Raw genomic sequence first — 12,650 nt, 5'->3', positions numbered from 1 at the left:
AGGTTGTATATGTATCCTGGTGGAATACAGTCCATGGGGTCGCAAAGAGTCAGACATGACTGAGCGATTTTTACTACATTCACGGTATACGCATTTCATACACATTTACATATTTAATCTCTTTAAGTGTATAAAAGTTAGTCACTCAGTCATGTCCGACTCTTTGCAAACCCATGGACTGTAGCCCACCAAGTTCCTCTGTCCATGGGATTCTTCATGCAAGAATACTGGAGTGGGTAGCCGTTCCCTTCCCCAGGGGATCTTCCCAACCCAGAGACTGAATCCATGTCTCCTGCATTGCAGGCAGATTCTTTACCATCTGAGCCACCATAAGTGTATGAAGTAACCTGATGCTTTCAAATTATGGTTCTGGAGAAGACTCTTGAGAGTCCCTTGGACTTCAGGGAGATCAAACCCGTCAATACAAAAAGAAATTAACCCTGCATATTCACTGAAAGGACTGATGCTGGAGCTGAAGCTCCAGTACTTTGGCCACCTGATGCAAAAAGCTGACTCATTGGCAAAGATCCTGATGCTGAGAAAGATTGAGGGCAGGAGGAGAAGAGGGCAGCAGAGAATGAGATGGTTGGATGGCATCACCAACTCAATGGACATAAGTTTGAGCAACTCCAAGAGATAGTAAAGGGTAGGGAAGCCTAGTGTGCTGCAGTTCATGGGGTCACAAAGAGTTAGACACGACTTAGTGACTGAACAATGAACAATAACAACGATTATTATTATTATTACTATTATCCATTTTATATAGGATGAAACTGAGCCAACAGAGAGATGTAATATCTTGCTCAAGATCCCACAGCTAATAAGTGACCAAGTATTTCACCCCACAGACAATGTAGCTGGAGTCTTAGCCATGATGCCCCACTGTCTCTTTAACAAGAGTAAGAGAAGAGCAAGTTTAACGATGCTACATCACACTCTGAATAGAAATACTCTAATCAAAATGCCTCCATGTCTCTGATTGTATTTTCTCTATGAAACAACATCGTGGGCAGGTCTCATGGGCATTCCATTCCTAGTTCATGAATCGGAAAATTGAGGACTGAGAAATTATATGATAATTTAGTGAAGGGCTAAGATTCTGCCACCTTTGTCCTGTAAAATGCCTCCTACCTGGCCCCTCTTCTGCTGAAATTTGGAACATACTGTTATTTTTTTTTTAAATGACATAGTGCTCATTGATTTCTGAAAATGAATGATTTTGGATCATCAGTATTGTACCAACTTTTTCTCTATTTGAATTCCTTGCCTAAGAAAAAGAAAATTGAGTTTATATTCTCCATTCTCATATCACATTGTTACGCTGTTTGAGGGCTTTTAGAACCAACTGCCCCCAATGGCCTTCTCTCAATAACTCAGTAAAATCAGATTTTCAGAATTAGAAAGGATACAAAAGTTTTTTTTTTTCTCTCTCAGTTTTTATGAGATAGATCCCTGTAAACAAATGTCCAATTTTCCTATTAAATAATTTCTTTTAAAAAAAATTCTGAATATTTTGTATTAAAAGATTACTGGCTTAAGCACACATCATTTATACAGCATTCCTTTGTCCCTAGAGAGGTGTATCTCTATAAATATTCTATGTCCTTTCCATGGGTACTTATTTTGGCTCTGACTTTAGATTATATGAGAGAGAGAGAGAGAGAGAGAGAGAGAGAGATCTTGAGTCTTGTTTTAGAAACGTCTGTTTGATTTTTCACTATTTCAATGAGAATTGAGGTCAGTGTGGAGGGCAACTTCAAGGACAGCATCCAGAAATTCTAATTTCCGAACTTGCTTTTCCAAAGATGCTATAGCTTTCCAGTTCATTTGGCAACCTCTCAGCCCTACTCCAGTGTCTAGGAATAAATGACCCAGAACCAGGAGAGTTGATTATCAACATAGTGAAGGGCGGTGGTTTCCAAGAGCAAGAGAGGAGGGCTAATCACATTGAGAGCCGGTGTGAATGGAGGTTGGCAGGGTGACTTTCAACCAGCAACAGTCATCCTAGAGTGCTTGGGTGAAGGGCCAAGAATATTACTCCTTTTCTGATGGAAAAGAGACTTTATCTGGTCTCTCTTTGATCCTCCTTCAAGCCCAGTGTCTCACCACTGCCCAGAAAAATACCTAATTCCCAGGACTTACATGTCCCTCCTGAGAGTTGTCCTTTCGGAGGCAGTGTGGAAAAAACTTCAAGGCATCTAGAAAGGACTAAAAGTAGAATGGAAGAAAAGGAGGGGCAGGGAAGGAAATGTAGAGACCTTAAACCCAGGGGCAGAAGTAGAGAAAGAAGCTAGGATGAAAGGGGAGAGAAAAATTACAGAAAATACCAACTACAGAGAGTGAGAGGACAGAAAGAGACAGAGGAGGAAAAACCAGCTTATTGCTGAGAGAAGTTTCTCTCCTTAAGTCCTCTAGGTCAAAAAGTCAGACATGGCCCGGAGCACAGAAGGGAGAAGCCGGATGCCCAGTGCTTGATCTGGAGAAGTAAGAGTCCAGCCAGATGGGACTGCAGTCCCCAGCCCTGATGGCCTCTGCCCTGGTGTATTTCATCCAGGTGAGTCGTGAAAATGCGGGAATGAGACTTTTGTTTGTTTCTCAGATAAAGCCAGCTTTCAGAAGAACCTGGGGGTAAAATGAATGAGGAGGAAAGACATATACTTTCGAACCAAAGGGGTGGTAGGGAAAAAGAATTAACTGGAATGTTCCCTTAGTGACCTGTGACGAATGACATCAATGAAAAGAAGGACATATATACGAGTAGGATAGCGAAGGCAATTTAGAAGTGTCTGTTATGTGTATTTCTCTCTTTTAGCATCTTACTAGCCCTCAAAATCTCAAGTAGATTATTGAGACTTTCCTGGTGGTCCAGGGGTTAGGACACCATGTTTCCACTGCAGGGGGCAAGGTTCAATCCCTGGTGGGGGAATTAAGGTCCAACAAGTAAGCCACTCATGTGGCCAAAAAAAGAAAAAATGTTCTCAAGTAAATTATTAAAACTAAGGACATAATTCTCCTAAATGGTATGTCCCACATCAGCCTTAATACCACTCTAGCAGTTTAGGTGCCCCCCGGTCAGAGATAAGAGAAAGAAAACTCTTTAAGAGTAATTTGGACCTTTTATTTCTCTCCATTGAGAAGCAGGAGATTCTAAGTAACTCAATTGAGAAAGGGTCATTGGACTGAGGGATTCCAGACCATTGTCAGAGAGAAGTTTATTCAGTTATGAAATCTACTAAGAAGAAAAGCAAATGATGAAATGGGTTGGTTTCCAATTTCTGTATAGCTCCTAACAGGAAGGTTGCTGTCTATTTGCTTCCTCTATACCAGTTAATTGAGTGCCTGAAACCATATCTTTCTCTTGTATTTTCTTTTTGCTTCCTCTTCTCTTCTGTCCTTCCCTTCCAAATTTCTTTTCTCATTTCTTCTCTTTTTGCAACAGGCTTGAAAAGGGATGTTTTATCTACTAACCACCTTAGGCTTTTTTATTTTTATTTTCCTTTAGTAAAGAAAACAAAACAAAGTCCCGTGGATGGGTGGAGGAAACCCATACTTTGTCATCTTTAGTGAAACCAGGGGTTTCTCAAGTGTTTTTTGCAAAAGTCAGCTGTTAGCCCCTTTACAAGTCCTTTTCACCCGATGTCATGAGTCTGCTTGTCCCTTGCTCCCAATTCTCAATAAGTACAAATTTCCATCTCCTTAGGGAAATTTTGTGGCATTTATTGTTGATTTCCTGTAATATCAAATCATCCAAGTTACTGGAAGAGTGAAACATTTTTTAGAACAAAAATTTACCTAGAGAGTCTTAGAAGGAGAAAGTGAACTGAAACATACCTAGAAGAGGCAGTGGAAGATTTCTTTCCTGGGAGGAGAAGGGATCTGGCAGCAATGTCAAGGAGTTAGAGCAGATCTGCCTCCGGTTCTAGTAATTCATTCAACATGAACATACGATAGAATTTGGTTTGGAATTCTGGCCAAATCTATAGGTATGTGCAGTTGTCATGTCACTTAAATTTCTATGCCTTAGACGCTTAACATTTCAAAGTAAAGTACCCACTGGCATGGTTATTGTGCTGAAATGTTATGAAATCTTAAAAATTCTTAACAATCTGGCTGGCACAGAGCAGCTATTCAATAAATAGTTCTTCCACTCCCTTCCCCCCTCCTTCTCTTGTATGGTGAGTTTTTGCTTCTGTTTTAATATTTGCCCTCTGAACAAGCGGAATGACATACTAGCTTAATCTTAAGTCATGTTTTCAAAATGCTTTACTCAGATTATAAATAGTACTACACAGAATTAAATACAGAACCACCACCACTAAGGCACTGAGTTGCTTTTTTTAACTTTTAATTTTAGATTGAAGTATTGCCAGTGAGTTATTGATGTACAGAGGAAATTAAAAAAGAGCACTGGGGTTGAATTCAACTTGTAAATGAGACAGAATTTGAAGGATCTGTCTGGGGGACAGATGAGAAAGTTTCTAAGATGAACAAATTGGTGTAAACACTGCATCTCATTCACAAAGTCAGGGATGCTCCCTCACCACCACGAAAAAAAAAAAGAAGAACCAGATCAGAGTAGACATTTGCTCTTGCAGGTTTTCCCACTTTGAATTTAATAAAGATCAGGCATAGGAGAGATGAAAACAGTCCTAACCACGATTGACCCTATGACCTTTTCCTTGTATTTGCTTCACTCTCACCCACTCACCTGATGGCAGAGTCATAAGGGTGACACATAGGCTGCTGAGCAGAGCAAATGAGACCATTTCCCTGTCTGAGATTATTTCCCTTCCTACAGCTTCCTCGGGCAAGATGTGAGGAGAACTGTGTCAGTCCTGAACAGTAAGTATCTGAGAATGCTCAGTGGAAGGAAGGCGAGACAGACAAAAACATCAACACCCCAAACAGGGTCAAATGTCATGAGATAGCTGTGATTTCCCTAATTCTACTTAAATGGGCCTCCACCCACTAATCTCACAGACGGGTTCTCCAAAAACAAACAAGCATTCCTGTCATCCTAAACACTCAAAATAATACTGCTGACAGCATTTTTTCCCAAGGCCAATCTTCCTATCAAAACTTAATCTCAGTTTATACAGTCACAGAGATTTGTGAAAGATTTTCTTTCCCATGCTTCTCAGTGACTCACTGGGACAGACAGAATTCACTAGACTCAGACAGATAAACTTGGGTCATTGCCAGAGTAGAACCACCATTTCAGATATGCAGAACATTTCCTATTTTTTAGGGCACGTTAGTATTTATTGGACTTTCCTGGTGGCTCAGCAGTGAAGAATCCGCCTGCCAACACAGAAGATGCAAGAGACGTGCGAGCTCAACCCCTGAGCCAGGAAGATCCCCTGGAGAAGGAAATGGCAGCCCACTCCAGTATTCTTGCCTGGGAAATCCCACAGACAGAGGAGCCTGGTGGGCTACAGTCCATGCGGTGTCAACAGAGTAAGACAAAACTTAGAGACTAAACAACAACCACAGTGACAACATTCATTGCAGGTGTCACTTAGCTCTCACTTTGAGGTGGTTATCCCTCCATCTAAATCTGTTACAATTAGGTCTCACATAGACACAGGACACCAAGATAAAAAAGGGAAGAGATTCATTCCTCTTGGAGATAAACTGTTTTAAGGAAGCAGGGACAGTTTGAATAAAAGACTTACTTAGGCTGAAGAAAAATACATATTTAGCCACGGAAAGAGTTTCCCAACAGCCAAGTCTGTTAAACCTAGGAGGAATGGCAATGGCCTTCATTACTTGTCACATGCTCTTTGAGGTTTTACACACCTACCGCTGCAGGAGGGCTACTTTTAATAGAATCAGAATCATAAAACTGTAGAAGTGGAAGGGGCTTTGAATGAATGAGAAATATTAGGACAGTTAGAGACACTGTTGATTGATAAAACAAACTGCATGGTCTACAACTGTGCAGAGAGGATAGAGAAGTAGATTGCAATAGATTTCAACAGATCACTATATCAGAAAGGATTATTAAATGCATTAATAATTATCTTCAGTAACAAATGTTTTCCTTCCCCTCCTCTTCCCACTTACAAACTTATCCCACTTCTTGTCCCACGCAATCCATATTTTCTTCATCCTGTAGAGAAAATTGACAATTACTCTAGTTCATTCAGAGTATTTAATTAGCTTTCATCATGATGGAGTTGGTTTTTACATTTTTTTCCCACCTTTCTTGTTTGGCCTCAGTGGATATGCTTATCAGTTTTGATCCTGGATGTGAAAATTTAAAGCCCTTTTTATAGTGGGCATTTTTATGGTTTTATTGTGACCCTCCTTTTTCTTTTTTCCCCCTTTGTTTCTGCTTTTTATTTTTTTTAACAAAATATAGTTGATATATAATATTGTGTTAGTTTCTATGGTACAGCAAAAGGGTTAAGTTATATATATATATATATATATATTCTTTTTCATATTCTTTTCCATTATAGATTATTACAGGTCATTGAATATAGTTCCCTGTGCTGTATAGTAGGACTCTATTATTTATCTATATGGTCCCCCATTTTGCAACTGCTTGTAAAACAAATTATAAATGTTCATGCTTATAATTGAAATATTCTTTATGTTTAAGCTATTGACTTCAAATATATACAAACCTTAACTGTCACATTCATTTTTACTCTTTGTAAGCTTACTCTGCAAATTCTTTCTTGATAATCGTCATCAAAACTGTTTACAATGATTGTGGTTACATGTTCCATTAACATTACTTTAATGATAACTAGTTTAGCCTGTCTTATAGTGATTTACATGATGGTATAAACCACTTCTGGGCTTCCCAGGTGGCACTAGTGGTAAAGAACCTGCCTGCCAAAGCAGGAGATGTAAGAGACTCAGGTTCGATCCCTGGGTCAGGAAGATCCCCTGGGGGAGGGCATGGCAACCCACTTCAGTGTTCTTGCTTGCAGAATCCCATGGACAGAGGAGCCTGGCAGGCTACAGTCCATAGGGTTGCAAAAAAGTCAGATACAACTGAAGCAATAACATGCATGCATAAATAAACCACTACTAAAGTAGCATCCCATTTCATGATTGATTTAGCTGGTTACATTGAAGTTAACATAACCTGTAATGCTTTGATTATAAAGGTATCATACATTTTTGTAACTCATATTTCTGATTCTGAAAGTATAACAGGTATTGATTACATTTTTATTGCAAAATAAAATTATTATTCTTTCTCCATAGCTGCCTGACTACAGACTGGGTACATCTCTGGTATATATGGTAAGTTTCAGCTATGTTACCCAAAAAGACATTTAAAAGGAAGCTTCTCTCAGGGGTATTACTTTTTAAGGTTTTTTTTTTTTTCATTTTTAAATATATTAACAACAGAACGGAAAAAATCTGAGATATCGAGCCTACTTGCCTAACATCTCACAGAGTAAAGCCTCTTTTCCTCATCACTAACCTATGTGACAATATAGCAGGATTTCCTATTTCAATACCATCTCCTGGGCCAACATCAACAGATTGTTGTGTATTTTCTCAGGGTCAACTCTAGAAATAGCCACAGAAAGGAGACTGCTTCAGTAAAATTCTGCCCCTCCAAAACGCATTTAAATGTCTCATGAACTGTTCAAGTGAACTGACAGTCTTGCTGACAAAATAAGGAAGTGTATATATGACAGGAAAGCCTGGGAACTGAAATCTAAAAAGCATTCTAAAAAATATTCAAGCAAGAATTAAAATGCAGACGTTGATTATGCAAACTGGTTTTAAAAACAAAGCAAAACAAGGAGCACAGAGCTCTCACTACTCCGTGGGGCCCTTGCAGGTTGCTGGTGGTCATCGGGGCACTGCTTCTCCTGTGCGGCCTGACTTCTGTGTGCTTCCGCTGCTGTCTGGGTCGCCAGCAAAATGGGGGAGAGGAGGGCCGGGCACCCTATGAAGTGACGGTCATCGCTTTTGACCATGACAGCACTCTCCAGAGCACGGTCACTTGTGAGTATACGGACGTGTAACACGGGAAGTGAAGCCAGGTTTAAAAGAACACCTAGTGCGAAGGTGTAAAAACATTGATCAGACAGTGTTAGATTTATTTACTTATTCACGTATTATTTTTGCTTGCGCTGGGTCTTCGTTGCTGCCTACGGGCTTTCTCTAGTTGCCCGGGGGAAGGGGCTGCTTTCTGGATTAGGTGGGAGGGCTTCGCAAGGGGATGGCTTCTCTGGTTGGGGAGCACGGGCTCTAGAGCAAGCAGGGTTCAGCAGTTGTGATACAGGGGTTGAGTTGCTCCGTGGCATGTGAAAGTCTTCGGGGACCAGGAATGGAACCCTTGTTCCCTGCATTGTCAGGTTGATTCTTTTCCATTGTGCCAAGAAATAAAAAAGTCACTCAATTGTATCTGACTCTTTGCGATCCCATGGACTATACAGTCCATGGAATTCTCCAGGCAAGAATACTGGTGTGGGTAACCTTTCCCTTCTCCAGGGGATCTTCCCAACCCAGGGATCAAACCCAAGTCTCCCGCATTGCAGGTGGATTCTTTACCAGCTGAGCCACCAGGGAAGCCCACTGTACCAAGAGGGAATAGTATTAAAGATTCTAAATCTTGGGGCAGCTTTAATTTCCAGATGCCTGATGGTGTGGTGACCTTGCCTCTCATGGATGCTGTACTTTTGGCCTGATGATGGAATGAAGGAAGAAATGAAATGTTAGAGATGATATTGGAAATGTCTTATAGGAAAAATTTCCAAGTTTATAAACAATTACTTTGATAAAACCATTTTAAGCACTGCACATATCCCTGTTTTGAAAACATCTTAGATTTTGTGAAAACCAAACTTATATTTTCTCTTAACTATACCATATTTTTTATCTTTAGAAAAATTATTCATGGCATACTTTCAATTCTTTATTCACCAGGTCTTACTCTGTTAAATATTAGGCCCAACACTTGATAGTTATAAGACATTTTCCTTTATTTCCCTCTGTTCTCTTCTTTGGATTATATTCTTTACTAATATTGGAGAGTGACCTACTGGGCAGAACAGCAGGTGGCAATATCCTGTGATATTTATTTTGAAAAAAGAGAGCTCTATAGCATATTGTTTGCCTTTTCCTGCTTCTTTTCTCGCTGTCAGTCCACGGGGAAACATGAATAGGCAAAAACAATTACTTCTAAGGGACCTGCAACTTCAGTGGGTTGGCATAAAGGGTTTTAAATTCGTAAAGGGGAAAGAAAGGGGTTATGAGATGTGAGGACACATTTTAGATTATTTGAGAAAGCAAAGAGGGAAGTTGGTTTCTACACAAGCTTCACAGGACTTTTATAACATCTGTTGCCAAGAGTGACGATGAGTTTTGACACTTGTTTAAAATGAAGGGGGATTGGGCTTCCCTGGGGATTCAGTGGTAAAGAATCTGCCTGCCAATGCAGGAGGCATGGCTTCAGTTCCTGGTCCAGGAAGATCCTACATGCTGTGGGACGACTAATCCCGTCCTCCTCAGCTACTGAGCCTGTGCTCTGAAATAAGCGAATCCACCGCAATGAGAAACCCACACACCAACTAAAGAGTAGCCCCTCTTCACCACAACTGGAGAAAACCTGTGGGCAACAATAAAGACCCAGTGCAGCCAATGAGAAATAAAGAAAAGGGACAGAGGCTAGACACCCTTTTCATAAAATAATAGAAATCAAGGGGAACTGCTTGTGCTGTAAGTCTCTGGTTTCTGAAGATGCTGCATGCACCTGAACTCCGGTTCTTTCCTGCCTAGCCCTGCAGTCAGTGTTCGGCCCTGCGGCTCGAAGGATCCTGGCTGTGGCTCACTCCCCCAGCTCCCTGGGCCAGCTGCCCTCCTCCCTGGACACCCTCCCAGGGTATGAGGAAGCACTGCGCATGACTCGCTTCACTGTTTCAAGGTGCGGGCAGAAAGCACCTGATCTACCATCAGTGCCAGAAGAAAAGCAGCTGCCCCCGATGGAGAAAGAGTCTTCCGGAGTACAACACTCTTCTAATTGATGGGGACCTTTTTTTTTTTTTTTAACCATTGTATTTTATTTAGCTGTAACAAATCGAATTACTAAAACTTTTGTTTATGTTAAATTTGAGATAAGCCTATAGACCCAGCAAGAGAAATGTAATTATAAACAGACATGGCCACTAGTTGTTAGTAGTAACAGTCACTATATTACACATATTTTTTCTTGTAATATGTTAAACATTCCTTCTTTGGTTCCTGTTTGCAATGCAATTTAAAATTAGCACACTAAAATAATTTACATTTATAAGTGATTCACATTACATTTCTAAGTGGTTTATAGGGAAAACATTACATTTACAAGTGGTTTAAATTCTCTGTAATTTAATGTCTCATCTGCTGAAGTATAGTAGTCATAGCTTAGAAGTTCCTTTTTATTTTTCATTGTAGGATAATTGCTTTATAATGTTGTGTTGGGTTCTGCTGTACAACTACATGAATCAGCCATATATATATATATATATATATATATCTCCTCCACTTCTTGAACATCCCTCCCAACCCCCGAAATCTGGTTTTATTAATGGAGTGGAGGTGTCCTCAGGGTTGGTAGATATTCACAGACAAATGGAAATTTTTTTCCTAACTTTCAGAAGGGTTAGGATGGCATCTAAACATCATTCTGTGGGAAAGATAGATTCTAACTCTTCATTTCCAGATGCATCTATTTTCTGCTATTGGATGCTCTTATTGAGAACTCTTCTTTATCCAGTGGTAAAAAAATTTGCAATTAACCTGAAGTGATGCTGATTACTGCTGAACAGGAAAGCACCAGAGACGCCTTGGATTCCTTCACCTATCCAGTTCCTTTCCCCAGAGGATGCTGCAAGTTTCCCTAGCAGCAAACAGGTGTGTACGCTTGTGGAGAAAGACACTCGTATAGGCACAGCCAGAGCTGTTAATGCACTGAATTCACACACCCTTCCTCTCATGAGAACATTCACTTTTATGCTAAATGACAGTGATAATTTGAGACATCATGTAATACCTCACTGGACATTCAAAATCCAAGGGTGGGATTGCAGGCATGGGCTAAGAGGGCACAGTAAAGCACTGAAGTGCAAATATCAAGGTCCTTCTTTCATTCTTCTACCCACGAACAGTATGGGAAACTGAATAGAATGCAGTAACAGTTCCATTCATTTTTCAGTTCCTCTGCCCTGCCAATACATGCATGCACATGGAGGCATGCACACATATGCACATGCATGCTTTTGTAGTTCTAAAAGAATAGCATTGTTTTGCCTCTTTCCTCGTTCCTGCTTTGCCTGCTTGCAAGTCCTATCTCTATAGTGACAACACTTGCTTCTGGTGGTGACCTTCCCTGCCACCTGGTGGAGCCATGGTAGAAATGCATTCTCCTATTGGCACCTAAAGCTTGTCTGGTGGCTCAGCGGTAAAGAATCCGCCTGCCAATCTAAGAGACGTGGGTTTGATCCCTGGGTCAGGAACATCTCCTGGAGGAGGAAATGGCAACCCACTCCAGTGTTATAGCTTGGCAAATGTGTACCTCTCCAATCTTTGGAGGACTAACTGCTTGGAGTCCTTCCCAGGGCACCATCCTGCTGTTGCATTGCTAACCTGTCCACATAACACACTACCTCCAAAATGTCCTATTATTGGAAAATTTAGGAAATGAAGTAGATTTGGGGAAAAACTACTTGCCAGTGACTTTAGGAAAGTTACCGAACTCTTTCAAGCACAGTTTCTCATTTATAAAATAAGGGATAATAACACCACTGATGATAGTTGTGAAAATCAAATAAACCATTTAGAAATGACAAGATTTGTAAATTATTATACACATGCATTTGTTACTCCTACTTTTGACAATTTATTTTCACTTGTCTCCTATGATGCTGCTGAGAATTATATTCTGATTTGTCCTTTTGCCAGTCAGCCTGCTGTGTTATTGCTAAGTCACCCCTCATGTAGCTTTATTTCATCAATAAATATTCTTTGGTTGAGGTAAACAGCTGGAGACATGTGATCCATCTTAATATATCCTGTATAAAGATAAGGAATATTTTAGAAAATTTGCTTATTAGTCAATTAGCTCCATTTCAGGTAGCAATACAGACCCAGGGGTGGCTGATTAATGCACCACCTCATTAAGCCCTTTCTTGGAACGCTCACTGAGCCAGGAGGGAAAATGTTCTAAGTAAGTATAATCTGCTGGTGATCTACTTTATTCTGAGTCATTTAAGACACTGCCTCTGGAAATTGTTAAATGCATGAATTGTTAATAACACCCAAGGGGGCCTTGTTTTGCACTGCCAAATGAATCTCTTCAGTGTCAAATATTCCATAAAGTACTCTAGATCCTTTCAACCTTCAGGATGCTACAGCCTTAAAGAAGTGAAAATGTCCTCAGGTACAAGGAGATCTTGAAAGAAACCCTACCTGTAAGGATCTTGTTCTAAAGAGATCTATCTGCCTCACTTTTCCTCCCTGCTTGCCCTGTCCTTAGCCACATGGAGTCTCCCACCCCTGTCCTCCTCCCATTTTGTCACAAGCCATTAGCAGCTATTTGGCTTCACTTCTTTACCCAGTCTAAGACATCTGCTCATCAGCTCAATCACTTTCACCACTGGTCTCAATTTTGTTTCACTCCTTTTAACTATCCTCAC

The 12,650-nt window shown here is 40.4% G+C and overlaps 1 protein-coding gene across 1 annotated transcript; it reads left to right on the top strand.

The window, feature by feature from the left end:
• Positions 1,921-12,001, top strand: TMEM52B (transmembrane protein 52B). Its single transcript, XM_013964210.2, has 5 exons — positions 1,921-2,554; positions 4,799-4,842; positions 7,225-7,263; positions 7,814-7,980; positions 9,757-12,001. The coding sequence occupies exons 1-5, from the start codon at positions 2,501-2,503 to the stop codon at positions 9,999-10,001; spliced, it is 549 nt and encodes a 182-aa protein (XP_013819664.2). The 5' UTR covers positions 1,921-2,500; the 3' UTR covers positions 10,002-12,001.

This window comes from Capra hircus, chromosome 5 (assembly GCF_001704415.2).
Source record: "Capra hircus breed San Clemente chromosome 5, ASM170441v1, whole genome shotgun sequence".
In the NCBI taxonomy this organism is placed as follows: domain Eukaryota; kingdom Metazoa; phylum Chordata; class Mammalia; order Artiodactyla; family Bovidae; genus Capra; species Capra hircus.
This window is presented reverse-complemented; position numbering and strand designations above follow the sequence as displayed.